Genomic DNA, 27,503 nt, shown 5'->3' on the forward strand with positions numbered 1-27,503 from the left:
AGCATTCATTTCATGGCAAGTTCTCCCAGTATCCAGAGATAGAATTCATAGATAAAAAGGGACATGCAGGTAGGCCCTTACAGTGTTTTCCAACCACAAACTGAATTTGGGATTCCCATAAATCAATATTCCACCTCTCTAAGACAGAGATAATAATGTATACATATCAATGGATATTTATCAAGCACCTAACAAGTCAAAGTGGGGGTTATAAAAAAAAAAGTAGAAGGTGTGGACCCTTGCACACCTATAATAATCAAAGAAAACTTTCCATAAAATCTCCAGTATATGAGGTTTGTGTAAACCTAAATTTGGAACTTGGTAAAACAAGTACAGATGAGTACGTGAGGAAGTTGGGAAGTAAACACATTGCTAGAGAAATAGAGGTGGAGATACGGGTGGATCTGGGTTCGATTAGGAATGAATCAGACCATCCTACAGAGGATGGCTCCTCCCTGTATAGACTTGCTATAAAAAGGCTATTATCCCAGACTCTAGCACCCAGCAAGCTCCTTCAGACTAATTCTACTTGCTCTTCTGGTGAAGGAAGTAAGTAAAAGGGACTATGTCTAACTTTACCTACTTGGTGTTAACCAAGGTGAAAATCTGGAATGTATGTATGTATGCTCTAAGGCAAAATGTTCTAGATGTTTGGGTTCTTCATTTTTAGTGGAACTGTTACTAAAACTTATTTTGATATACAAAGAAAATGAGAGCATAAATGTGTTTTCTATAAAGCTACTCAATACTCTTTATATTGCTGGATTTTCCATGTATTCTTTCATTGAACAAATATGAACTAACTGCCTTCTATTTGCAAGCACTGTATTTGACTGATTATATAACAGTGAAAACATAAACTCCCTACTCATAGGAACTTACATTTAGTAGGGGGAGACATCCAGTAAATAATAAATGAACAAAATTTTCAAGTAGTGCTAAAAACAATGAAGAAAAAAGAGAACAATGTAGTAAAGTAATGGGAGGAGAGAGCTTTAGATTGGAGGGCCAGGGAAGATCTCTCCAGAGAATTTTCTTTTGAGCTGAGATCTTAATGACAAAAGGAACAAGTCAAGGCAAATGGCAAGATTCTAAACATGAGTCAACTTGTTTGAAAGAATAAAAAGAAGCTAGTGTGCCTAGAGCATATTTAACAAGAGGAACAGTGGTGTATGGTGACATCAGAGAGCTAGATGGGGTAGACCATGTAAAAGGTATAGCAGAGTTTGTACATTATTTTAAGTACATGAGGAATCACTGGAGAGTATTCAGCAGGAAGAATGAAACAATATAACGTATGTTTTTAAAAGATCATCTGGCACCAGATGCCTATGTTAAGTGAGAAGCATGTGAAGAATCTAGAGGATTCCAGCTTCAAGTACAGGGAATGTGAGTCCCTATGTTCAAAGAGCTATCATGTCGAAGAAAGTAGACCAATTTGTTCATTTTTTTTTTCATTTGTTCATTCAACTAATAAATCTTTTTAAAGATTTTATTTATTTATTTATTTGAGAGATTGACAGTGAGAGAGAGCATGAGAGGGAAGAAGGTCAGAGGAAGAAGCAGACTCCCCATGGAGCTGGGAGCCCAATGCAGGACTTGATCCCAGGACCCTGGGATCATGGCCTGAGCTGAAGGGAGTGGGTTAATCAACTGAGCCACCAGGCGCCCCTCAACTAATAAATCTTTTTGAGTGCTCACTGTAAAAAAAAAAAAAATCATTCCTGGCTGCTTTGTGGAAAAATAAGATAATAGGAAGGCAAGAGTGGAAGCAGGTAGATAGACTGAAGTTTAGGTGAGAAATGATGGGAGTAAGAGTAGTGAGAATTAACTCTTTGCTCAAGCCAAAATCTAGAGGTTATCCACGATCCCTGTTTTCCCTAAGCCACACTGATCCATCACCTTGCCCAGTCAACTCTGGGCATGATGCCTGATCCATCTGTCTCCCTGTCCACCACTACCACCCTAGTCCAGGCTATCCTTCATTCTACCGCTGACTATTATAGGAAAAAAAAACACAATTTAGTTATTTGTTTTTCTATCAGTATATACTTGAGTTGTTTCCATTTAGGGAGGTATTATAAATAATGGGGCTATGAACATTTTTGTATATGATTTTTGGGTGCATATATTTGATTACATGTATTTCTATTGAAAATATTCCCAAGGAGTAAATTTCTTGGTCTTAGACACCGCCAAACAAATTTTGAAAGTACTTCTGCCAGTTTATGCTCCTTCTAGTGGTATATGAAAGAACCAGTTTCTCCACATCCTCACCAATATTTGATATTGTAAAGTTTCTTTTTTCCTTTTGTCTTTTTAGTCATTTTGGCGGGTATAATGTGGTCTCACACTGTAATTTTAATTTACATTTCCTTGACGATTAATAAACCTGAGAACTTTTGATATGTTTATTAGCCACTTGGATGCCCTTTTCTGTAAAGTTCCTGTGGTTTCTACCCATTTATCTATAGGGTTGTCTGTATATTTTGTATTAATTTACAAGAGTTAATTTTATAATCAGGTAGAACCCTTAATTAGTCAAATGTTTTGCACATATCCTCCCACTTTGTGGTATTCCTTTCTTTCTTTTAATAGGGTCTTTGTTTTTGTTTTGTTTTGTTTTGTTTTTGTTTTTAAAGATTTTATTTATTTATTTGACAGAGAGAGATCACAAGTAGACAGAGAGGCAGGCAGAGAGAGAGAGGGAAGCAGGCTTCTTGCTGAGCAGAGAGCCTGATGTGGGACTCAATCCCAGGACCCTGAGATCATGACCTGAGCCGAAGGCAGCGGCTTAACCCACTGAGCCACCCAGGCACCCCTTAATAGGGTCTTTGAATAGACAGCCGTCCTTACTTTCAATGAAGTCAAATTTATCAATCTTCTTCTTTATGATTAACACTTTTTGAGTTATATTTAAAAAGTATTTCTCTCTACCATCTTGCTTACCCGCCCCACTCTCTTTCCAATAGAGGGGGGAGATGAACTCTGAGAAACAATCTGAGGGTTTTTGAGGGGAGGTGGTGGGGGAATGTGTGACCCTGGTGGTGAATATTAAGGAGGGCACATATTGCATGGAGCACTGGGTGTTGTACATAAAAAATGAATCTTGGAACACTGCATCAGAAACTAATGATGTATTTTATGGTGAATAACATAACACAATAAAAAAAAGTATTTCTCTATTCTCAAGGTCTTGAAGATATTCTCTTATGTTATTTTCTTTTATCTTTTATGTGTAATATCTACCTAGGAACTGATTTGTTTTACTAAATGACACTTCAATTAACCTAACACCATTTCTTCACAGACTGTTCTTTTCCTACTGCCTTGCATAATATCCTCATCATAAATCAAATATGCATAATGCGATAGGTCTAATTTTGGACCTTTCCCTGATCCATCTGTTTAGCCATGTGCCAATGCCATGCTGTCTGCCTTTATAATACACTTTTACATCTAGTATACCCTCAAACTTTTTCTTCTTCAATATTGTCTTGGCTAGTCTTGGCCCTCCACATTTTAAAGTAGCTGGAAATTAAGACTTCTGTTTTGAACATAATAGGCTTGAGATCTCTATTAGCCAAGAAGAAATATTGTATAGGCCTTTAGACATACATATCTGAAGCCTAGGGAAGAGTCTGTGGTTTGACATATAAACTTGGGTATTGTTCACTGTCAACCTCTATTTAGGATTTAAAGTTATAGGGCTAGATGAGATACCCCAAAGGAGTATAAACAGAGAGGAAGCTAAGGAGTGAATCTTAGAGCACATCAACACTGGGGACTGGAAGAGGAAACTAGGAGAAAGCAGGCAGTAAGCTTGGGAAAGAAACAAGACAGTATAAGTCCTCTGAAGGACTATGTAGCCAACTGCATCAAATGCTGCTGATATGATAAGCAATGTGTTACATGAAAACAGATATTTGAATTTGCCAAACTAAAGGACATTTTTTATCTTCATGAGAGTTTTCATGGATTTTTTAAGAGAGAAAGACAATCTGAGTAAAAGAAAATAGGAGGTGAAGAAAAAAACTATAACCATAGCTTTTGAACGGGTATTGCTATAAAAAAGAAAAGATAAATCATATTGTACCTAAAGGGAGATGCGGGATGGGGGGAGAGGGAAGAAATTTAAAAAGAGACACATCAGTGTGAATATATGGATATAACCAGTAGAGAAGGACAACTATAAAAGCAAAGTGTTTGAATAAGAAAGAAAGAGTGTTTCCAGTGCTGAAACAGAAGGTAGGAGCACAGACTGTATATCCACATGACAGCAGTGATTATATATATATATAATATGTACATATTATATATATATATATGTATATATATATACATACACACACACACACACACACACACACACACACACAAATGCACTAGTCTGGGAGAGCAGATAACTGAGAAAAATGAAGAAATCCTTTTCATTGGTTTCCAAGTTCTCAGCAAAATAAAAATCAAGATCTTCTGAGAAGAGAAAAGAAATAGCTGTTAGTTGTCTTGCCAGTGACTATAAGAAAAAGCTGGGTGTTACACTGAACTAATGAATCATTGAACATTATATCAAAAACTAATGATGTACTATATCTTGGCTAGTTGAATTTAAATTTTTAAAAAAGTAAATTTTATGGGAGAAAAAAATAAAGCCAATTACATCTTCAGAAGAAAGAAAGAGAGAAAGAAAAGAAAGAAAAAGAAAAGAAAAGGAAATAAATGAAAAGAAAAGAAGAAAAGAAAAGAAAGCAATTGGGGCAACGTAGAGAGGATGCTTGCCAAGAGCAACAATGGAGATTAACCAAATGTCTAACCAAAATAAAAAGGAAAATGAGTACATGTGCAGTAAATAGACAAGTGAGCCCAAAGAATAATTGAAATCAGGGGACGCCTGGGTGGCTCAGTTGGTTAAGCAGCTGCCTTTGGCTCAGGTCATGATCCCAGAGTCCTGGGATCGAGTCCCACATCGGGCTCCTTGCTCGGCAGGGAGCCTGCTTCTCCCTCTGCCTCTGCCTGCCACTCTGTATGCCTGTGCTCGCTCTCTCTTCCTCTCTCTCTGATAAATAAATAAAATCTTGAAAAAATAAAAAAGAATAATTGAAATCAGGATACAAGAGAAAGTCAGAAAGTGGAATCCTTGAGATTAAGATTTTGTGGACAGTGCAATTACAGATTAAGTCCAAGGTCTGGAATATCAATGTAAATGACAGTGCCTCTACCGTGCCTTAAAAAAATCTTAAATCTTAGATGTGTTTTTTACAAAAGCATACAACTGTATTTTTTTATTCAAACTTTATCATCTGTCTTTTAGCCAGCCTGTCTGTTCAATTCATACATATACCGTAATTAATTATAAAATTATATCTAATCCTACTGTTATATTTTATACTTTCTGTTTACTCTGCCTTTTCTCTGCTTCTTATTTTCTTCTTTCCTGGCTCCTGTTGTGTTAATTGAATTTTTTTTTTAATTCCTCTTTTCCTCTCTAATGGTTTAGAAGTTATAAAGTCTATTCTCAGTGGTTACCCCAAACTTTTCACAATATAGATTTAACAATCTCAATAATTAATCAAACCCTATTTCCTCTTAAAAAACAATCCAAGGCCCATATGTGCTATAGCTCTGTGACAGTCATGTCTTTCACATTATTGTTTCCTATATCATTTTATTCTTGCCTGGTTTTATAACCCATAAAGCAGTGATTATAATGGGCTTATAGACTAAATGCTTATTTAGATTTATTAACACACTTAGTAATTTCTTTTTTCACCAATTAGATAAATTGAACATTCCTTATATGGTATTAGTGGCAAAAAGAATTCCAGTCAGAAAATTATTCATACTATCTACAATTTTGAAAGGTTTTTTAAACATTGAGAAGCTAATATTGAAAAACCATCCCATCCAATTAAAAATACTGCATTAGGAGAAGGAAGGGAAAAATGAAGAGGGGAAATCAGAACCATGAGAGACTGTGGACTCTGAGAAAAAAACTAAGGGTTTTGGGGCAGGGGGTGGGCCCGGTGATGGGTATTAAGGAGGGCATGTATTCCCTCCTTATATTCCCTCCTCCTTCTTATACTTCTTATACTAAGAAATCTAGGAACACTACATCAAACTAACACTACATCAAAAACTAATGACATAATGTATGCTGACTAACATAACAAAATTAAAAAAAAATACTGCATACTTCATGAAATGTTGAAAAAGAAAATTGTATGAACATTCATTGAATGTCTCAGCCATTCGGCAAATTATCTTTCAGAAAATTGTCTCGCAACACACTGATCATTTAGCAAATAAGTTTCTGATGAATTCATTTTCAGCAAATTTATATGAATAAATTTTCCTGGTTTTGACCAGTGGGCCTTTTCAGAATTCTGCTATGTGTAACATATCGAGAGGTTGAGTCACTGTGTTATATACCTGAAACTAGTATTGTGTGTTAACCATACTCAAATTTAAATTGGTTTTTAAATAAAAATAAAAACATAAAATCCTGTCGTGGACAATGGTCAGACCAGTAAGAATGATAATCTTACCAGCAGCACCTAAATACTGCTGTGAATGGGTTTAAGGCCAAGAAATTCTATTTTAATAATTCAAATGAACTCTGTGTTGATTTTCACTATTTAGATGGTAGAGAGAAACGTTTCGAGGCAATCTTCTATTTTAAATGTGGATTACATAGAGGAACATACAGGTTCATGTGTTAAATGTAGAAATTGGGCACTTGGGTGGCACAGAAGGTTAAGTATTCAACTCTTAGTTTCAGCTCAGGTAGTGACCTCAGGTCAGGGGATTGAGCCCAGCATCTGGTTCCATGCTCAGCATGGAGTCTGTGTAAGATTCTCCCTCTTCTTCTGCCCCTCCCTACCATGAACTCATACTTTCTCTATTTCTAAAACAAATAAATAAACCTTTTATTTTTAATGTGAAAATTCATTATAATAATCCATACGACCTAGAAAAAGAAAAGATATGCAAGAAGTACAATTTTATTTCTTCTTTTCAGGTTTACTTTTACTTACAAAAGATGTCTACTCTACTGGAAAATATCATTGCCATTATCAATCTATTCCATGACTATTCAACAACAGACAAGGAAACTGACACACTGAGCAGAAAAGAACTGAAGGAGCTCCTGGAAATGGAGTTTCAGCCAATCCTGAAGGTAAGGGATGTTTCCTGGAACCTAAGGGTGCATCATGCATGTTCTGCATCAGCAATATAAAAAATAATAACTGTGAAATTTTGCAAATTATTGCTTTTGGAATAGAAACAGACTCAATCTTATTTCAAAACAAATACCTGTTTTTCTCTTCTTTTTTTTTTGTTTCATTTTTTTTAGCATTAATATCTTTTATTTTTTTTTATTTCTTTTCAGCGTAACAGTATTCATTGTTTTTGCACCACACCCAGTGCTCCATGCAATCCGTGCCCTCTCTAATACCCACCACCTGGTTCCCACAACCTCCCACCCCCCCCGCCCCTTCAAACCCTCAGATTATTTTTCAGAGTCCATAGCCTCTCATGGTTCACCTCCCCTTCCAATTTCCCTCAACTCCCTTTTCCTCTCCATCTCCCCTTGTCCTCCATGCTATTTGTTATGCTCCACAAATAAGTGAAACCATATGATAATTGACTCTCTCTGCTTGACTTATTTCACTTAGCATAATCTCTTCCAGTCCCGTCCATGTTGCTACAAAAGTTGGGTATTCATCTTTCTGATGGAGGCATAATACTCCATAGTGTATACGGACCACATCTTCCTTATCCATTCGTCCGTTGAAGGGCATCTTGGTTCTTTTTTTTTTTTCTTTTCAGTGTAACAGTATTCATTGTTTTTGCACCACACCCAGTGCTCCATGCAATCCGTGCTCTCTCTAATACCCACCATCTCCCCACCTCCCACACCCCACCCCTTCAAAACCCTCAGATTGTTTTCTCTTCTTATACTTTTAATACCCTATGCACACACGTGGATGTGCACATTACACAAACCCACCACATACATATTCTGTGAAAAAAATGTAAATATTTAATGACAAAAAAATGAACACCAAATAATTAGTTCTTCATATTATGTTTCCTAACCTCTAGAATGTTAAGAAGATATATTTAAATATATTAAGATACATTTAAGAGACAACTCACTGATAGATTTCATAACATATTGACATATAAAGAAAAAAAGAGGCACATGACCCATCAAACATTTTAGTGTCAACAAACCAGCATTGAAGATATATTATTTTAATACAATAGCTAGTTTCCTCCTAACTCATCATAAGCTGAACATTATTAATGAAAAAACCCACATACTGTCTGACATTTACTTACCAAAAATCACATTCACCAAACTGTTTTTGAGTTGTTTAACTAACCATTTAAGTCATTCTCATGTAACCTCCCTCTGTCTTCTGTCTATACAGAATCCAGATGACCCAGACACAGCTGACGTCTTCATGCATATTCTTGATTTAGACCATGACAAGAAAATAGACTTCTCAGAGTTTTTTCTGATGGTATACAAATTGGCTCAAGCATACTATGATAAGACCAGAGGACAGAACTTCCAAGCATCAGAGCAAAACCAAAAAAAATATGCATACCACACACAAGATGAAGAAAATGACATAAGGGAAGATGAAGTACAAGAAGAGAAAGAAGAAGAAATTAGAAAATCCAGTCAATCAGGAAAAAGTCATAGAAAGGGGAAGAAAACAATATCCAATAACCCAAAAGGAAGACAAGGAAAGGGACATGAACAGACACCAGACAGCTCAAGACATGCACGATCCCATAAGGGTGAGACAGCTGACAGTGGACACTCTGAGTCACGGTCTCCCCATCACCAATCATCCAATCAGGCACACAGGTCTAGACAATCACACTCTGAGCATGGAAAATCATCATCTGAAATCAGGCCAGTGAAAAACCCAGGGTCCAGGATTAGTCAGGACAGTGATAATAAAGGACACTCAGAAGATTTGGAAAGACAGTTTGGATCTGGCTCAGGAAACCAACAAGGATCTGCCCATGGCCATGGAGGAGACAGCTCTAGACACTCTGAGTCTCATCAGTGGCAGAGAGACAACCATGGACAACCTAAGTCTACCCATAGATGGTCAGGCTCTCATACCAGAAGAAGACAAGGATCTAGTCATGGACACTCTACACACACCTCAAAACAATCAAGGTCTCCTCATGAAGACACATCCTCTCAAGGACACTGTAACTCCTTCCAAAGGCAGTCAAAACCAAGAACAACAGGAAGACAAGAATCCCAGCATGAGCAGTCAGCAGACATATCCAAAGACTCAGGTACTGAATATGGACAATATTCCTCCAGATCTAAGGCAAGCAGGTATCAGGAATCCAGTGTAAGTCAGGACAGTGACACTGAAGGACATTCAGAAGATTTGGGTAGAGAATCCTCAATGACCCACAAAAGAACTGAGTCCACATTAAAGAATCAACATTGGTCTAACCATAGCAGGTCAGCTGATGGGTCCAGGCAAACAGGCTCCCATCAAGGGAAGAGGAATATACACAGGGAGTCTAACACTATAAACCAAGATTCAGGACCAACCACCAGAGAAAGACAAGGGTGCCATCCAGAGCAGTCACAGGATAGCTCCAGACACTGGGAAACTGGACATGGACAAATCTCTTCCGGATCTGGTAACACCAGACACCAGGGATCCAGTATCAGTCAGGCCAGTGACAGTGAAGGACAATCAGAAGACTCAGATATTCAGTCAGGGTCAGTCCAGGAATGGTCCAGGTCCAGTCAAAGGAGACAACACGGCAGTGCGCGTGGCAGTCCTGACCACTCAGGGTCTTACTTCTACACGATACCCTCCCAAGAACAGTTTGACTCTGCCCACGGACAGTCTCAACCCAGTACCAGGGGGAGACAAGGATCCCGCCATGAGCAGGCACGTGACAGCTCTAGACATGCAGGATCCCATGAGGGTCAGGCAGCTGATGGTGGGCACTCTGAGTCCGGATCCCGCCACCAGCAACCATCCACTCGGACATATGGCTCTAGGCAATCACAGTCTGGGCATGGACAATCGTCATCTGAATTCAGGCCACTGAGAAACCGAGGGTCCAGTGTCAGTCAGGACAGTGACAGCGAAGGGCACACCGAAGATTCGCAGAGTCAGTTTGGATCTGGCTCAGGAACCCAACATGGCCATGCACAAGACCGCTCTAGACGCTCTGAGTCTCACCGAGGGCAGAGAAACAATCATGGGCAGTCTGAGTCTGGCCATGGACGCTCAGACACTGGTAGTAGGAGACAAGGATCTAGTCATGGACACTCTATAGATACCTCTAGACAGTCAGGGTCTCATGGTGGAGAGCCATCCTCTCGGGGACACAGTGACTCCTACCATGGACAGTCAACATCGCGCACAAGAGGAAGACCAGAATCACAGCGTGAGCAGTCTGCAGACAGGTCCAGACATTCAGGCACTGAACATGGACCACTGTACTCTGGATCCAGAGCGAGCAGACATCAGGGACCCAGCATGAGTCTGGCCAGCAGCAGCAAAGGACATTCAGAAGATTCAGGTAGAGAATTCGCAATGACCTATGAAAAATCTGGGTCCAGCTCCAGAAACCAACATGGGTCTACCCATGGGCAGTCAGCTGACAGATCCAGACAGTCAGATTCCTATCAAGGGCAGACAGGCACCCATAGGCAGTCTGACTCAACCCACCAAGACTCGGGATCCACCACCAGGGAAAGGCAAGGGCACCCCCAAGACCAATCAGAACACATACCAAGACACTCAGGGAGCCATCAAGAGAAGACAGCCATCCATGGGCAGTCAGACTTTGCCCATCGAGACTCAGAGTCCACCACCAGGGAAAGACAAGGGCGCCCCCGTGAGCACTCAGAGGACACATCCAGACACCCAGGGTCCCATCCAGGACAAACAGCTGTCCACAGGCAGTCTGATTCTGCCCACAGAGACTCAGGATCCATCACCAGGGAAAGACAAGGGCACCCCCGCGAGCAGTCAGGAGACATAGCCAGACACTCAGGGTCCCATGGAGGACAGACAGCCATCCACGGGCAGCCTGACTCTGCCCACAGAGACTCAGGATCCACCACCAGGGAAAGACAAGGGCGCCCCCGTGAGCAGTCAGGGGACATAGCCAGACACTCAGGGTCCCATGGAGGACAGACAGCCATCCACGGGCAGCCTGACTCTGCCCACCGAGACTCAGGATCCATCACCAGGGAAAGACAAGGGCACCCCCATGAGCAGTCACGGGATAGCTCCAGACACTGGGAAACTGGACATGGACAAATCTCTTCCGGATCTGGTAACACCAGACACCAGGGATCCAGTATCAGTCAGGCCAGTGACAGTGAAGGACAATCAGAAGACTCAGATATTCAGTCAGGGTCAGTCCAGGAATGGTCCAGGTCCAGTCAAAGGAGACAACACGGCAGTGCGCGTGGCAGTCCTGACCACTCAGGGTCTTACTTCTACACGATACCCTCCCAAGAACAGTTTGACTCTGCCCACGGACAGTCTCAACCCAGTACCAGGGGGAGACAAGGATCCCGCCATGAGCAGGCACGTGACAGCTCTAGACATGCAGGATCCCATGAGGGTCAGGCAGCTGATGGTGGGCACTCTGAGTCCGGATCCCGCCACCAGCAACCATCCACTCGGACATATGGCTCTAGGCAATCACAGTCTGGGCATGGACAATCGTCATCTGAATTCAGGCCACTGAGAAACCGAGGGTCCAGTGTCAGTCAGGACAGTGACAGCGAAGGGCACACCGAAGATTCGCAGAGTCAGTTTGGATCTGGCTCAGGAACCCAACATGGCCATGCACAAGACCGCTCTAGACGCTCTGAGTCTCACCGAGGGCAGAGAAACAATCATGGGCAGTCTGAGTCTGGCCATGGACGCTCAGACACTGGTAGTAGGAGACAAGGATCTAGTCATGGACACTCTATAGATACCTCTAGACAGTCAGGGTCTCATGGTGGAGAGCCATCCTCTCGGGGACACAGTGACTCCTACCATGGACAGTCAACATCGCGCACAAGAGGAAGACCAGAATCACAGCGTGAGCAGTCTGCAGACAGGTCCAGACATTCAGGCACTGAACATGGACCACTGTACTCTGGATCCAGAGCGAGCAGACATCAGGGACCCAGCATGAGTCTGGCCAGCAGCAGCAAAGGACATTCAGAAGATTCAGGTAGAGAATTCGCAATGACCTATGAAAAATCTGGGTCCAGCTCCAGAAACCAACATGGGTCTACCCATGGGCAGTCAGCTGACAGATCCAGACAGTCAGATTCCTATCAAGGGCAGACAGGCACCCATAGGCAGTCTGACTCAACCCACCAAGACTCGGGATCCACCACCAGGGAAAGGCAAGGGCACCCCCAAGACCAATCAGAACACATACCAAGACACTCAGGGAGCCATCAAGAGAAGACAGCCATCCATGGGCAGTCAGACTTTGCCCATCGAGACTCAGAGTCCACCACCAGGGAAAGACAAGGGCGCCCCCGTGAGCACTCAGAGGACACATCCAGACACCCAGGGTCCCATCCAGGACAAACAGCTGTCCACAGGCAGTCTGATTCTGCCCACAGAGACTCAGGATCCATCACCAGGGAAAGACAAGGGCACCCCCGCGAGCAGTCAGGAGACATAGCCAGACACTCAGGGTCCCATGGAGGACAGACAGCCATCCACGGGCAGCCTGACTCTGCCCACAGAGACTCAGGATCCACCACCAGGGAAAGACAAGGGCGCCCCCGTGAGCAGTCAGGGGACATAGCCAGACACTCAGGGACCCATGAAGGACAGACTGCAATCCACAGGCACTCTGACTCTGCCCACAGAGACTCAGGATCCACCACCAGAGAAAGACAAAGGCACCCTCGTGAGCAGCCAGGGGACATAGCCAGACACTCAGGGTCCCATGGAGGACAGACAGCCATCCACGGGCAGCCTGACTCTGCCCACAGAGACTCAGGATCCATCACCAGGGAAAGACAAGGGCACCCTCGTGAGCAGCCAGGGGACATAGCCAGACACTCAGGGACCCATGGAGGACAGACAGCCATCCACGGGCAGCCTGACTCTGCCCACAGAGACTCAGGATCCACCACCAGGGAAAGACAAGGGCACCCTCGTGAGCAGCCAGGGGACATAGCCAGACACTCAGGGACCCATGAAGGACAGACTGCAATCCTCAGGCACTCTGACTCTGCCCACAGAGACTCAGGATCCACCACCAGGGAAAGACAAGGGCGCCCCCGTGAGCAGTCAGGGGACATAGCCAGACACTCAGGGTCCCATGGAGGACAGACAGCCATCCACGGGCAGCCTGACTCTGCCCACCGAGACTCAGGATCCATCACCAGGGAAAGACAAGGGCACCCCCATGAGCAGTCACGGGATAGCTCCAGACACTGGGAAACTGGACATGGACAAATCTCTTCCGGATCTGGTAACACCAGACACCAGGGATCCAGTATCAGTCAGGCCAGTGACAGTGAAGGACAATCAGAAGACTCAGATATTCAGTCAGGGTCAGTCCAGGAATGGTCCAGGTCCAGTCAAAGGAGACAACACGGCAGTGCGCGTGGCAGTCCTGACCACTCAGGGTCTTACTTCTACACGATACCCTCCCAAGAACAGTTTGACTCTGCCCACGGACAGTCTCAACCCAGTACCAGGGGGAGACAAGGATCCCGCCATGAGCAGGCACGTGACAGCTCTAGACATGCAGGATCCCATGAGGGTCAGGCAGCTGATGGTGGGCACTCTGAGTCAGGATCCCGCCACCAGCAACCATCCACTCGGACATATGGCTCTAGGCAATCACAGTCTGGGCATGGACAATCGTCATCTGAATTCAGGCCACTGAGAAACCGAGGGTCCAGTGTCAGTCAGGACAGTGACAGCGAAGGGCACACCGAAGATTCGCAGAGTCAGTTTGGATCTGGCTCAGGAACCCAACATGGCCATGCACAAGACCGCTCTAGACGCTCTGAGTCTCACCGAGGGCAGAGAAACAATCATGGGCAGTCTGAGTCTGGCCATGGACGCTCAGACACTGGTAGTAGGAGACAAGGATCTAGTCATGGACACTCTATAGATACCTCTAGACAGTCAGGGTCTCATGGTGGAGAGCCATCCTCTCGGGGACACAGTGACTCCTACCATGGACAGTCAACATCGCGCACAAGAGGAAGACCAGAATCACAGCGTGAGCAGTCTGCAGACAGGTCCAGACATTCAGGCACTGAACATGGACCACTGTACTCTGGATCCAGAGCGAGCAGACATCAGGGACCCAGCATGAGTCTGGCCAGCAGCAGCAAAGGACATTCAGAAGATTCAGGTAGAGAATTCGCAATGACCTATGAAAAATCTGGGTCCAGCTCCAGAAACCAACATGGGTCTACCCATGGGCAGTCAGCTGACAGATCCAGACAGTCAGATTCCTATCAAGGGCAGACAGGCACCCATAGGCAGTCTGACTCAACCCACCAAGACTCGGGATCCACCACCAGGGAAAGGCAAGGGCACCCCCAAGACCAATCAGAACACATACCAAGACACTCAGGGAGCCATCAAGAGAAGACAGCCATCCATGGGCAGTCAGACTTTGCCCATCGAGACTCAGAGTCCACCACCAGGGAAAGACAAGGGCGCCCCCGTGAGCACTCAGAGGACACATCCAGACACCCAGGGTCCCATCCAGGACAAACAGCTGTCCACAGGCAGTCTGATTCTGCCCACAGAGACTCAGGATCCATCACCAGGGAAAGACAAGGGCACCCCCGCGAGCAGTCAGGAGACATAGCCAGACACTCAGGGTCCCATGGAGGACAGACAGCCATCCACGGGCAGCCTGACTCTGCCCACAGAGACTCAGGATCCACCACCAGGGAAAGACAAGGGCGCCCCCGTGAGCAGTCAGGGGACATAGCCAGACACTCAGGGACCCATGAAGGACAGACTGCAATCCACAGGCACTCTGACTCTGCCCACAGAGACTCAGGATCCACCACCAGGGAAAGACAAGGGCGCCCCCGTGAGCAGTCAGGGGACATAGCCAGACACTCAGGGACCCATCAAGGGCAGACAGCCATCCACAGGCGCTCTGACTCTGCCCACCGAGACTCAGGATCCACCACCAGGGAAAGACAAGGGCACCCCCATGAGCAGTCAGGGGACATAGCCAGACACTCAGGGACCCATGAAGGACAGACTGCAATCCACAGGCACTCTGACTCTGCTCACAGAGACTCAGGATCCACCACCAGGGAAAGACAAGGGCGCCCCCGTGAGCAGTCAGGGGACATAGCCAGACACTCAGGGTCCCATGGAGGACAGACAGCCATCCACGGGCAGCCTGACTCTGCCCACCGAGACTCAGGATCCATCACCAGGGAAAGACAAGGGCACCCCCATGAGCAGTCACGGGATAGCTCCAGACACTGGGAAACTGGACATGGACAAATCTCTTCCGGATCTGGTAACACCAGACACCAGGGATCCAGTATCAGTCAGGCCAGTGACAGTGAAGGACAATCAGAAGACTCAGATATTCAGTCAGGGTCAGTCCAGGAATGGTCCAGGTCCAGTCAAAGGAGACAACACGGCAGTGCGCGTGGCAGTCCTGACCACTCAGGGTCTTACTTCTACACGATACCCTCCCAAGAACAGTTTGACTCTGCCCACGGACAGTCTCAACCCAGTACCAGGGGGAGACAAGGATCCCGCCATGAGCAGGCACGTGACAGCTCTAGACATGCAGGATCCCATGAGGGTCAGGCAGCTGATGGTGGGCACTCTGAGTCAGGATCCCGCCACCAGCAACCATCCACTCGGACATATGGCTCTAGGCAATCACAGTCTGGGCATGGACAATCGTCATCTGAATTCAGGCCACTGAGAAACCGAGGGTCCAGTGTCAGTCAGGACAGTGACAGCGAAGGGCACACCGAAGATTCGCAGAGTCAGTTTGGATCTGGCTCAGGAACCCAACATGGCCATGCACAAGACCGCTCTAGACGCTCTGAGTCTCACCGAGGGCAGAGAAACAATCATGGGCAGTCTGAGTCTGGCCATGGACACTCAGACACTGGTAGTAGAAGGAGACAAGGATCTAGTCATGGACACTCTGTCAATAACTCCAGACAATCACTGTCTCTTCAGGGACAGAGTGAAAATCATGGGCAACCTGTGTCAGGATTTGGAGAGTCTCAGCATGGTAGTGGAAGTCTTGATTTCAGCCATATGGAATCCAGAGACATAGTTGAGTTTGGAGATGAATTTATGTCATCCAATATAACAGTTAGTAATATTAACCCAGAAATATCAGTCCATTCAATGGGTAATTCAAAGAAGTTGGGATTTATTCAGTCACAAAATTATTATTATTTTGAGTGAGAAACCAATAGAAAAATAATTAAAAGTGTAAGAACCTGAGCTAAGACATAATTTTGGATCAAGAAACTTTCATTATACCTGCAAAGGGTTTTCTTACCATTTTACTTTAAATGCGTTACAGTATTTCTTTCCTTTGGTGATAGTTTCATTTCTTCGTTGGGTAGGTTTAAACCTTTGGTTAGGAAATTGTCAGTGGGCAAAATCTATGTCATTTAGAACTAAATTTAGAAAACTCAATATTTTGGGTAGTTGGAGTTCAAATAAGGACTGTCTTTTGAGATGTTAAATTTAGGATCTTTGTAGATTTTCACATTTTCTTTGCCAAGAATACAAAATCACGGTTCTGGAAGCCAACCAAATATGTTAATATCAGAGCTCAGTGCATCTTCCTCTACTATCCTTTTAATGGAGTTTTAAGTTAATCTGGATTTATTAAAATCAAAAAACTGAATTACATAAAGATTCAAAATAAAGAGTTAAGCATATGTCATAGTTTGTCTTTTTTATGCTTGTTTCTCATAGACCCCAGAAGACTTATTTCCCCATGGCCAAAATTACATGTTTTTATTATATCACTGGAAAACTATATGACCAAAAGACAGTTATACACCATGCAAAAGGAATAATGAGTCCAATGAAGTAAGAATTTAAACAACATAATTGTTGTCCCATCCAGTCACATTCAGGATGAAGGAAGGCTTAGCTCAATCATTAATAGCAACATAAGTATTACCCAAACCCAAGTGGTTATTAGGCTAATCAAACCAAGATTAGTAAACAGAAATACTAACCACAGGTCCCTCTTCCAAAGACACTAGGAGTTGTTTTCCAACGAAAGTCAGAAAGCAAGTGTTTATGCTGAAATATCTTGACAAAGGAAAAACAATAAAGAAAACCCCCACCCTGGAAAGAAAATGCATACAGTTCATGATGTTGGCAGGTGAATGAAGAAATGAATGAAGAGTAGTAGAAACATCTACAGGATTCTACCTTTAGAAGGAATATCACTGTAGGAGATTCATATCCAAGTTTTCCTTCTCCATAATATCAGACCAGAATACACACTAGAGAATATCTAGGTCAGTGTTCAAATTCTGCAGATGAGTCTGTCACTAAAATAATCCATACCAAATAGCAATTAGAATCAAAGTCTTCTAACTCTGATTTTTATAAAAGCACTTTAAAAAGATTCTCTCTTTCATTTTATTTGAACAAATGAGACTAAACTGAAATTAATTGATTTATGTAAGATGGCAGAGGAGTAGGGCACCCTAAGTTTGTCTAGCCCCTCGAATGCAGCTAGATAGTTATCAAATCATTCTGAATACCTGTGAAATCATTTGGAGATCTGAGAAAAGAAAGGCTGCATTCTACAAATAGAAAAGAAACCATTTTTTGGAAGGTAGGAGACTTGAATCTGGGGTGATATATCTGAGGATATGGTGGAGGAGATGGAGTCTGCTTAAGGAGGCTACCACAGAGCAGCATTTAAGAAGCAGAGCACAGAATCAGAACTTTTATGATATTTTGCTACAGTGGGGCACATCCCTGGCTGAAAGGTGCTCAGGTAGCAAAGTGTGGCAGAATCCCAGGTAGGACAGGATAGTCTCAGGATCCCCAGGGTCACGGGAAGAATGGAGGTGCCTGAGTGCAGCGGAGTTCCCAGGCATAAGAGTGGAGAAGCAGGCTGAAAACAGAGAGTCTAGTGTTGGCTTTCTGCTCTGTTTTGCCAGAACCACTGCGAACCACTACACAGTCATGCAACCATATTCCTGGCAGGGGTAGAACAAAAGACAGAAGTCTGGTGAGAAACCCCTGATTCATTCTTTCTTACTTTTGGATCCAGTTTCTTTCAACAAATAGGCCAAAACACACAGAATCTAGTTTTTTGTTTTGTTCTATTTTGTTTCTTGTCTGTTTTTTTCTTGTTTTGTTCTATTTTTATTTCTGATTTTTTTTTCTTTTGTCATTGTTGTTATTGTTTTTTTCTATTTCTTTCTTCTATTCTATTCTGGACAAACTGGTGAGATGGAGAAATTCACCCCAAAGGAAAGAACAGGAGGTGGTAATAACTATCACAGATTAAATTAATACAGACATAAGAAAGATGTCTGAACTAGAATTCAAAACAACTATTGTAAAGATACTAGCTTGCTTTGAAAAAGCATGGAAGACACTAGAGAATCCCTCACCATAGAAATAAAAATACCAAGATCTAGTCAGGTTAAAATTAAAAATGCTCTTACTAAGATGTAGTCCCAAATGGAGGCTATAAAAACAAGGATAAACAAGGCAGAAGAGTGAGTCCATGATATAGATGATAAAAAAGATGGAAAACAAGGAAGCTGAGAAGAAGAAAGAAAAATCTTGGATCACCAATGGAGATTTAGAGAACTTGCCAATTCCATAAAGCAAAATAACACCTAGATAATAGAAGTCCCAGAAAATGAGGAATGGGAAACAGGAGAACAAGATTTATTTGAACAAATTCTAGCTGAGAACTTCCCTCATCTGGAGAAGGAAACAAGCATTCAAGTCCAGGAAGCACAGGAACCCCCCTCAAAATCAATAAAAACAGGACAATATATAATAGAGTGCAGTTTGCAAATTTCAAAGATAAAGAAAAAATCCTGAAAGCAGTTTAGGACAAGAGGTCCTTAAACTACAAGGGTAGACACAATAGTAAACCTCTCCACAGACACGGCAAGCCAGAAAGGGCTGGTATGATATATTCAATATGCAAAACGAGGGGAAAAATGTGCAGCCAAGAACATTTAGTCCAAGAAGACTCTCATTCAGGATAGAAAGAGAGAAAAAGAGTTGCCAAGACAAACAAAAACTAAAGGAATTTGTGAACACTAAACCAGCCCTGCAAGAAATATTAAAGGGGAGCCTTTGAGTAGAGAGAGAGTGAAAAATGACAAAAACCAGAAAGGGAGAGAGACGATCTACAGGAAAAATGACTTTAAGGTAATACAATGGCACAAAATTCCCATCTTTCAATAATTACTCTGATTGTAAATGGATTAAATTTTTCCAGTCAAAAGACAGGGTATCAGAATGGATTAAAAAAAAAAAAAGACCTATCCATATACTCTTTATAAGAGACTCATTTTAGACCCAAAGTCCTCTCCACATTGAAACTGAGGGAGTAGAAAACCATTTACCATGCCAATGGAAATCAGAAGAAATCTGGAGTAGCCATCCTTAAAGCAAACTTGAATGAAAGATGAAGAAGGACACTAATCCTAATAAAAGGGTCTATCCAACAAGATTTAACAATTGAAAATATTTTTACCCCCAACATGGCAAACCCAAATATATAAACCCAATTAATAACATAAAGAAACTCATTGATAATAATATATAATATATATATAATATATAATATATAATATATAATATATAATATATAATATATAATATATAATAATATATAAGTAGGGGACTTTAACACCCCTTTCACTGAACAGGTCATCCAAGCAGAAGAGCAACAAGAAACAAGGGTTTTGAATGAGACACTGGACAACATGGACTTCAGAGACATACTCAAAGCATTTCATTCTAAAGTAACAGAATACACATTCTTTCTAGGGTGCACATGGAACATTCTCCAGAGTAGATCACACACTGAGTATCAAATCAGGTCTCAACTGGTACAAAAAGACTGAGATTATACCATGCATATTTTCAGACCACAATGTCTCCAAACTTGATCACAATAACAAAAGAAAATATGGAAGGAACACAAATACAAGGAGGTTAAAGAGCATCCTACTAAAGAATGAATGGCCAACCAGGAAATAAAAGAAGAATTTTTTTAAATACTGGGAAAAAATGAAAATGAAAAAATGACAATTCAGAACCTTTGGGATACAGCAAAGATGGTCCTAAGAGGGAAGGATATAGCAATACAGGCCTTCCTCAAGAAACTAGAAAAGTCTTGAGTACACAATCTAATCTTATACCTAAAGGAGCTGGAAAAAGAATAGGAAATCAAGACTAAATCCAACAGGAGAAGAAAAATAATTAAGATTAGAGCAAAAATCAATGACATAGAAATCAAAGAATAGTAGAAGAAGTCAATGGAACTAGGAAACAGTTCATTGATAGAATTAATAAGATTGATAAACCCCTAGCCAGACTTATGCAAAAGAAAAGAGAAAAGACCTAAATAAATAAAATCATGAATGAAGGAGGAGAATCACAACCAACACCAAAGAAATACAATTACAAGAGAATATTATGAGCAACTTTATGCCAATGAAATATGCAGTTTGGAAGAAATGGATGCATTCCAAGAAATATGTAAATTATCAAAACTGAGACAGGAAGAAATAGAAAACCTAAACATAACCAGCAAAAAATAGAATCAGTAATAATAAATCTCCCAACAAACATCCCATGGCTGGATGGCTTCCCAAGAGAATGCTATCAAACATTTAAAGAAGAATTAATATTTATTTTTCTGAAACTTATCAATAAATAGAAATGGAAGGAAAACTTCTGAACTCTTTCTATGAGACTAGCATTATCTTGATCCTGAAACCAGAGAAAGACAGCAACAAAAAAGAGAATTACAGACCAATAGCCCTGATGAACATGGATGTAAAATTCTCCCCAAGATACTAGCTAATAGGATTCAACAGTACATTAAAAGTAGTATTCACCATGACCAGATGGGATTTATTACTGGAATACAAGGGTGGTTCAACATCCACAAATCAATCAACATGATATACCACATTAATTAAAGAAAGGACAAGAACCATATAATTCTCTCAATTGATGCAGAAAAAGCATTTAACAAAATGTAGCATCCTTTCTTGACAAAAACTCTCCACTGTGTATGGATAAAGGAAATATACCTCCATGTCATAAAAGCCATATCCAAAAACCCACAGTGAATATCATCCTCAATAGGAAAAAGATGAGAGCTTTCACCCTAAGTTCAGGAACATGACAGGGATGTCCATTTCCACCACTGTTTTTCAACATAATACTGGAAGTCCTAGCCTCAGCAATCAGATAAAAATAAAAGGCATTGATTGAAATCAGCAAAGAAGATGTCAAACTTCCCCTATTCACAGACAACATGATACTCTATGTAAAAACCAGAAAGACTCCACCCAAAAATTGCTAGAACTCATACAGGAATTCAACAAAGTGGGATATAAAATCAAAGCACAAAAATCAGTTGCATTTCTATACAGTAACAATAAGGGAGAAGAAAGAGAAATAAAGGAATCAATCCCCTTTACAACTGCACCAAAAACCATAAGATACCTAGGAACAAACCTAACTAAAGAGGTAAATGGTCTATACTCCAAAAACTATAGAACATTTACAGGAGAAATTGGGGAATACACAAAGAAGTGGAAGAACATTCCATGCTAACAGATTGGAAGAACAAATACTACTAAATTGTCTATGCTACCTGAAACAATCCAGACATTCAATGCAATCCCTATCAAAACACCATCAACATTTTCACACAGCTGGAACAAACAATCCTAAAATCTGTGTGGAACCAGAAAAGACACTAAATCCTAGGGGAATGTTGAAAAACAAACAAACAAACAAAGCAGGAGGCATCACAATGTCTGACTTCAAGCTCTATTACAAAGCTGTGATCATCAAGACAGCATGGTCCTAGCACAAAAACAGACACATTGATCAATGTAACAGAATAGGGAACCCAGAAATGGACCCTCAACTTGATGGTCAACTAATCTTTGACTAAGCAGGAAAGAATATCCAGTGGAAAAAGGACAGTCTCCCCAATAAATGGTGCTAGGAAAACTGGACTGTTCTCTTATACCATACACAAAGATAAAATCAAAATGGAAGAAGGGCCTCAATATGAGATGGGAACCCATCAAAATCCTAGAGGATTTTGTGTTCACAGACAGCAACCTCTTCAACCCTGGCCATAACAAGTTATTGCTAGACAAAGGCAAAAATGAACTATTGGGACTTCATCAGGATAAAAATTTTTTGTACAGCAAAGGAAGTAGTCAACAAAACTGAAAGTTACCTACAGAATGGTATAAGAATTTTGCAAATGATATATCAGATAAAGGGCTAGTATCCAAAATCTATAAAGAATTTATCAAACTCAACATCCAAAAAAATAAAAAATAAAAGAAAGAAATCCAATCAAGAAATGGGATAAGACAGGAACGGACATTTCTCTAAAGACATAACAATGGCCAACAGCTACATGAGAAATTGTTCAACATGAGTCAGCATCAGAGAAATACACATGAAAACCACAATTAGATACCACCTCCCACCAGTCAGAATGGCTAAAATTAACAAGTCAGGAAGTTACACATGCTGGTGCAAATGCAAAGAAAGGGAAACAGTCTTACACTATTGGTGGGAATGCAACCTGGTGCATCCACTCTGAAAAACAGTATAGAGGTTCCTCAGAAAAATAAAAATAGAGCTGCCCTCTGACCCAGCAATTGCACTACTAGGTATTTATCTAAAGGATACAAGCATAGTGACTCAAAGGGGCACATGCACCCCAATGTTTACAGCAGCAATGTCAAAAATGGTCAAGCTATGGAAAAAGCCCAAATGTCTACATCCCAAATGGATAAAGAAGTTGTGACATATACACATATACAATGGAATATTACTCAGCCTTCAAAGATAATGAAACATTGCCATTTGCAATGATGTGGATGGAATTAGAGGGTATTATGCTAAGTAAAATAAGTCAGTCAGAGAAAGACAAATATATGATTTCACTCATGTGAAACAAAACAGATGCACATGTGGGAAGGGAAGGAAAAAAATAAGATAAAAACAGAGAGGAAGACAAACCATAAGAGACTCTTAACTATAGGAAACAAACTGAGGGTTTCTGGAGGGAAGCTGACTGAGTAGGGGGATTGGTTAACTGGGTGATGGGCATTAAGCAGGGCACTTGATATACTGAGCACTGGGTGTTATACACAATTGATAATGAATCACTAAACTCTATGTCTGAACTAAAAGTACACAATATGTTAATTAAATTGATTTTAAATTTTTAAAAAAGGAAATACATTAATCATTGCTTATTGGTATGATTTATGGGTCTAAACAAGAGCATTTTCTGGAAATCATGCCACCAAGGTGACCACTTCTTACTAAGCTCTGAAAACATGAGGGACTAGAGGACATGAAAAGGAAACAAGTAAATTACTACCCTATCCTCTGTTATTATCAAAGTGACTCAGGGGGTGCCTGGGTGGCTCAGTGGGTTAAAGCCTTTGCCTTTGGTTCAGGTCATGATCCCGGGGTCCTGGGATCAAGCCCCACATCTGGCTCTCTGCTCAGCAGGGAGCCTGCTTCCCCCTCTCTCTGCCTGCTTCTCTGCCTATTTGTGATCTCTTTCTCTGTGTCAAATAAATAAATAAAATATTTTTTTATAAAAAGAATTGCTTACCAAAAAACATTTTCTTGTACAGAGACTTATGATGTTCTTAACTGATAAGACCCTTGGATCTAAATAATGTGAATGATAAGGTATTGTGATTTTCCATCAATGTTTGGAAGATAAAAATGTTAATATGGACAGCATATCTTCAAGATAACAAAGCAAAGGAAGTGTTATGATGACAGAAGGCATTACTGTTTGCTGGGTAGCTGTGTAGAATATGATAGGTTATTCTTAAAATACTAACATAACAAAACCTCTCTGGGATGTACAATATGATTATACTTCATGTTATTTCTAGCTTTGTACCTGAGAAAGCATTCAGATAAATTTAGCAGATTATGGTAAATAAAAACCATATGTGCAGAAAATGATGTTCATCAATCTGTTTTCAGTATCCACATTGTATAGAATATATGCTTAATAAATCTTTTTTCAGTGATAGTTTTATGTCAGCTAATAGTTATCTTGACAGTCTTCTTGTAATTGAAAGAAGTGGTCAATAATGAAAATGCAAAGGTCGTTAAGAAAAATATAATGACAAATGAAAAAAGTTAATGATTAACTGATGAATTCTGGAACACTGAAAAGAAATTTAAAAAACAAATAAAAATTTTAAAAAATTAAGATTTAAATGCACATCTGCCCACAAATTTTGCCCTAAAGAACCCATAAATGTGAACTTACACATCATATTTTAAAAATAAATTATTACATGCTGTTTAATTTCCCTTTAAAGAACCTCAATATTGCTTTTATAATATAAAGGAAATGAAGCAGTATCATGCTGTCTTGATGACCACAGCTTTGTAATATAGCTTGAAGTCAGGCATTGTGATGCTCCCAGCTTTGGTGTTTTTTTTTTTTTCAACATCCCCCTGGCTATCTATGGTCTTTTCTCACTCCATGGATTGTTTGTTCCAGCTCTGTGAAAAATGTCAATGATATTTTGATAGGGATTGCATTAAAAGTGTAGATTGTTCTGGGCAAAATAAGCATTTTAACAGTGTTTATTCCTCTAGTCCTGAGTTCTAGTAATTTGGGGGTGAAGTCTTTTGGGTTTTCTACATAAAGTATCATGTCATCTGTGAAGAGAGAGAGTTTGACTTCTTCTTTGCCAATTTGAATACCTTTTATCTCTTTTTGTTGTCTGATTGCTAATGCTAGGACTTCTAGGACTGTGTTGAACATTAGTGCTCAGACTGGGCATCCTTATTGTGGTCCTGATCTTAAGTGAAAGAAATGATGAATACCCAACTTTTGCATCAACATGGGTGGGACTGGAGGAAATTATGCTTAGTGAAATAAGTCTAGCAGAGAAAGTCAATTATCACATGGTTTCACTTACTTGTGGAACATAAGGAATAGCATGGAGGATATTAGGAAAAGGAAGGGGAAAATGGAGGGAAAAACAGATGGGGAGATGAACCATGAGAGACTGTGGACTCCCAAAAAACAAACTGAGGATTTTAGAGGGAATGAGGTGTGGGGGGATGAGTGAGCCTGGTGGTGGGTATTAAGGAGGGCACATATTGCATGGAACACTGGGTGATATACATAAACAATGAATCTTGGAACACTACATCAAAAACTAATGATGTAGTCTATGGTGACTAACATAACATAATAAAAAATAATAAATAATGAAAAAAGAAAATTTCTGAAATAATTAAATTACAAAACTGAAATGTAAAAATTTTTTTTCTAAAAAGAATTCTGTGTCTTTGCAGGGTCCTTCAAGTGGCAGCTCATTTCAAATGTCACAGAACACAGAGAATATGGCATCTGTGAAGCTATCATTCAAACAGGAAACTAAACTATGAACAATAAAAGAAGTCAGAAATGAAGACAATGTAATAAAAGACTAACAGTTATAGCAATTATATTTGCCAACTGAATGTAAATTTTTAAAAATCTTAACACATAATATAATTATATATAAGAATATAAATAATAAAATGATGCTGCCTACCAATTCATATAACAGCATTATATAACATAATAACATAGATGTGTATATACACACATGTTGTTATCTGAATTTGTAGACAACATTACCTCACTCTTTCATTAGAAAGAATAAGAAGGTGGAAAGAGACAGGAGACAGGAAGTATAAAATTGCTCACAATTAATCAAGTCATTTCATACAGTCAAAACTTGAAACACTTAGTTTTTAAAAACATAGGTTACCACATCTCAATGTTTTTCATAATTATTTTTTAACAGTAGAATATTATTCAAAAAACTAATATTCCTAGTGGTAAAGAAATACTTATCTGAAAGCCAGAAATTACTTCATTTTCACCTCATTTTCTTTTTCTTCTTGAAATTTATATAAAATTAAATTTAATAACTTTAAATAGTGTGAAATATAACATCCCATTTTTTTCTTTACCTGCCTATATATGTTTACTTGTCTATTCATCAATGTATCCATTTGTATAGAAGCAAAGAAATATATCAAGATTGATAACACTAGTTATTTCTATGCAATGGGATTTGAAGTAATATATTAACATCTTCTTTACAGTTTTTCTTTATTGCTTGAATATTTCATAATAAAATGTGTCCTTAATAAGTAAAAATAAAGCTACCCTATGGCCTGGTAATTGCACTACTGTGTATTTACCCCAAAGATACAGATGTAGTAAAAAAGAAAGGCCATATGTACCCCAATGTTCATAGCAGCAATGCCCACAATAACCAAACTGTAGGAAGAGCTGAGATGCCCTGAAACAGATGAAATGGATAAAGAAGATGTGGTCCATATATACAATGGAATATTACTCAGCCATCAGAAAGGATGAATATCCAACTTTTGCATCAGCATGGATGGGACTGGAGGAGATTATGCTGAGTGAAATAAGCCAAGCAGAGAAAATCAATTATCATATGGTTTCACTTACTTGTGGAACATAAAGAATAACATGGAGGACATTGGGAGAAGGAAAGGAAAGGTGAATTGGGGGAAATTGGAGAGGGAAATGAAGAGGGGAGAGCATGGACTCTGAGAAACAAACTGAGGGTTTTAGAGGGGAGGGTGCTGAGAGGATGGATGAGCCTGGTGGTGTGTATTAAAGAGGGCACATATTGCATGGAGCACTGGTTGTTGTACATAAGCAATGAATTCTGGAATACTGCATCAAAAACTAATGATTTATTTTATGGTGACTACAGTAACACAATAAAAAAATAAGTAAATAGCAAGTTATTACTATTCTCCAAAAATAAACAAAAACAGCATATTTGTATATTTTTTGAAAGCACAGAAAGGCTCTAGACCAGCTACAGGATATGGGGTAGAGGAGGAAGTTAAGATAGGAAAAAAGGAAATTTTCTAGAACTGTAGCTAAAAGTGTTAAACACTTAAGTCCCTTGAGTGCTCATTTAGAAACTCAAGCAAAGATTATAATTCCTTTTTTTTAATATATATATTTTTTTAATTTAAATTTAATTATTTTTTAATATATATTTTTATCCCCAGGGGTATAGGTCTGTGAATCGCCAGGTTTACACATTTCACAGAACTCACCAGAGCACATACCCTCCCCAATGTCCATAACCCCACCCCCAATCCCAACCCCCCTCCGCCAATCAACCCTCA

At 40.6% G+C, this 27,503-nt stretch overlaps 1 protein-coding gene across 1 annotated transcript; it reads left to right on the forward strand.

The window, feature by feature from the left end:
- The first annotated feature begins 504 nt into the window (after positions 1-504).
- LOC125098761 (filaggrin-like) lies at positions 505-16,943 on the forward strand. The gene is made up of 3 exons (XM_047727852.1): positions 505-549; positions 7,019-7,177; positions 8,439-16,943. Exons 2-3 carry the CDS (start codon positions 7,040-7,042, stop codon positions 16,464-16,466), a joined length of 8,166 nt encoding a protein of 2,721 aa, XP_047583808.1. The 5' UTR covers positions 505-549; positions 7,019-7,039; the 3' UTR covers positions 16,467-16,943.
- The last annotated feature ends 10,560 nt before the right edge of the window (positions 16,944-27,503 follow it).

The sequence above is a fragment of the Lutra lutra genome, chromosome 4 (assembly GCF_902655055.1).
Source record: "Lutra lutra chromosome 4, mLutLut1.2, whole genome shotgun sequence".
NCBI lineage: Eukaryota > Metazoa > Chordata > Mammalia > Carnivora > Mustelidae > Lutra > Lutra lutra.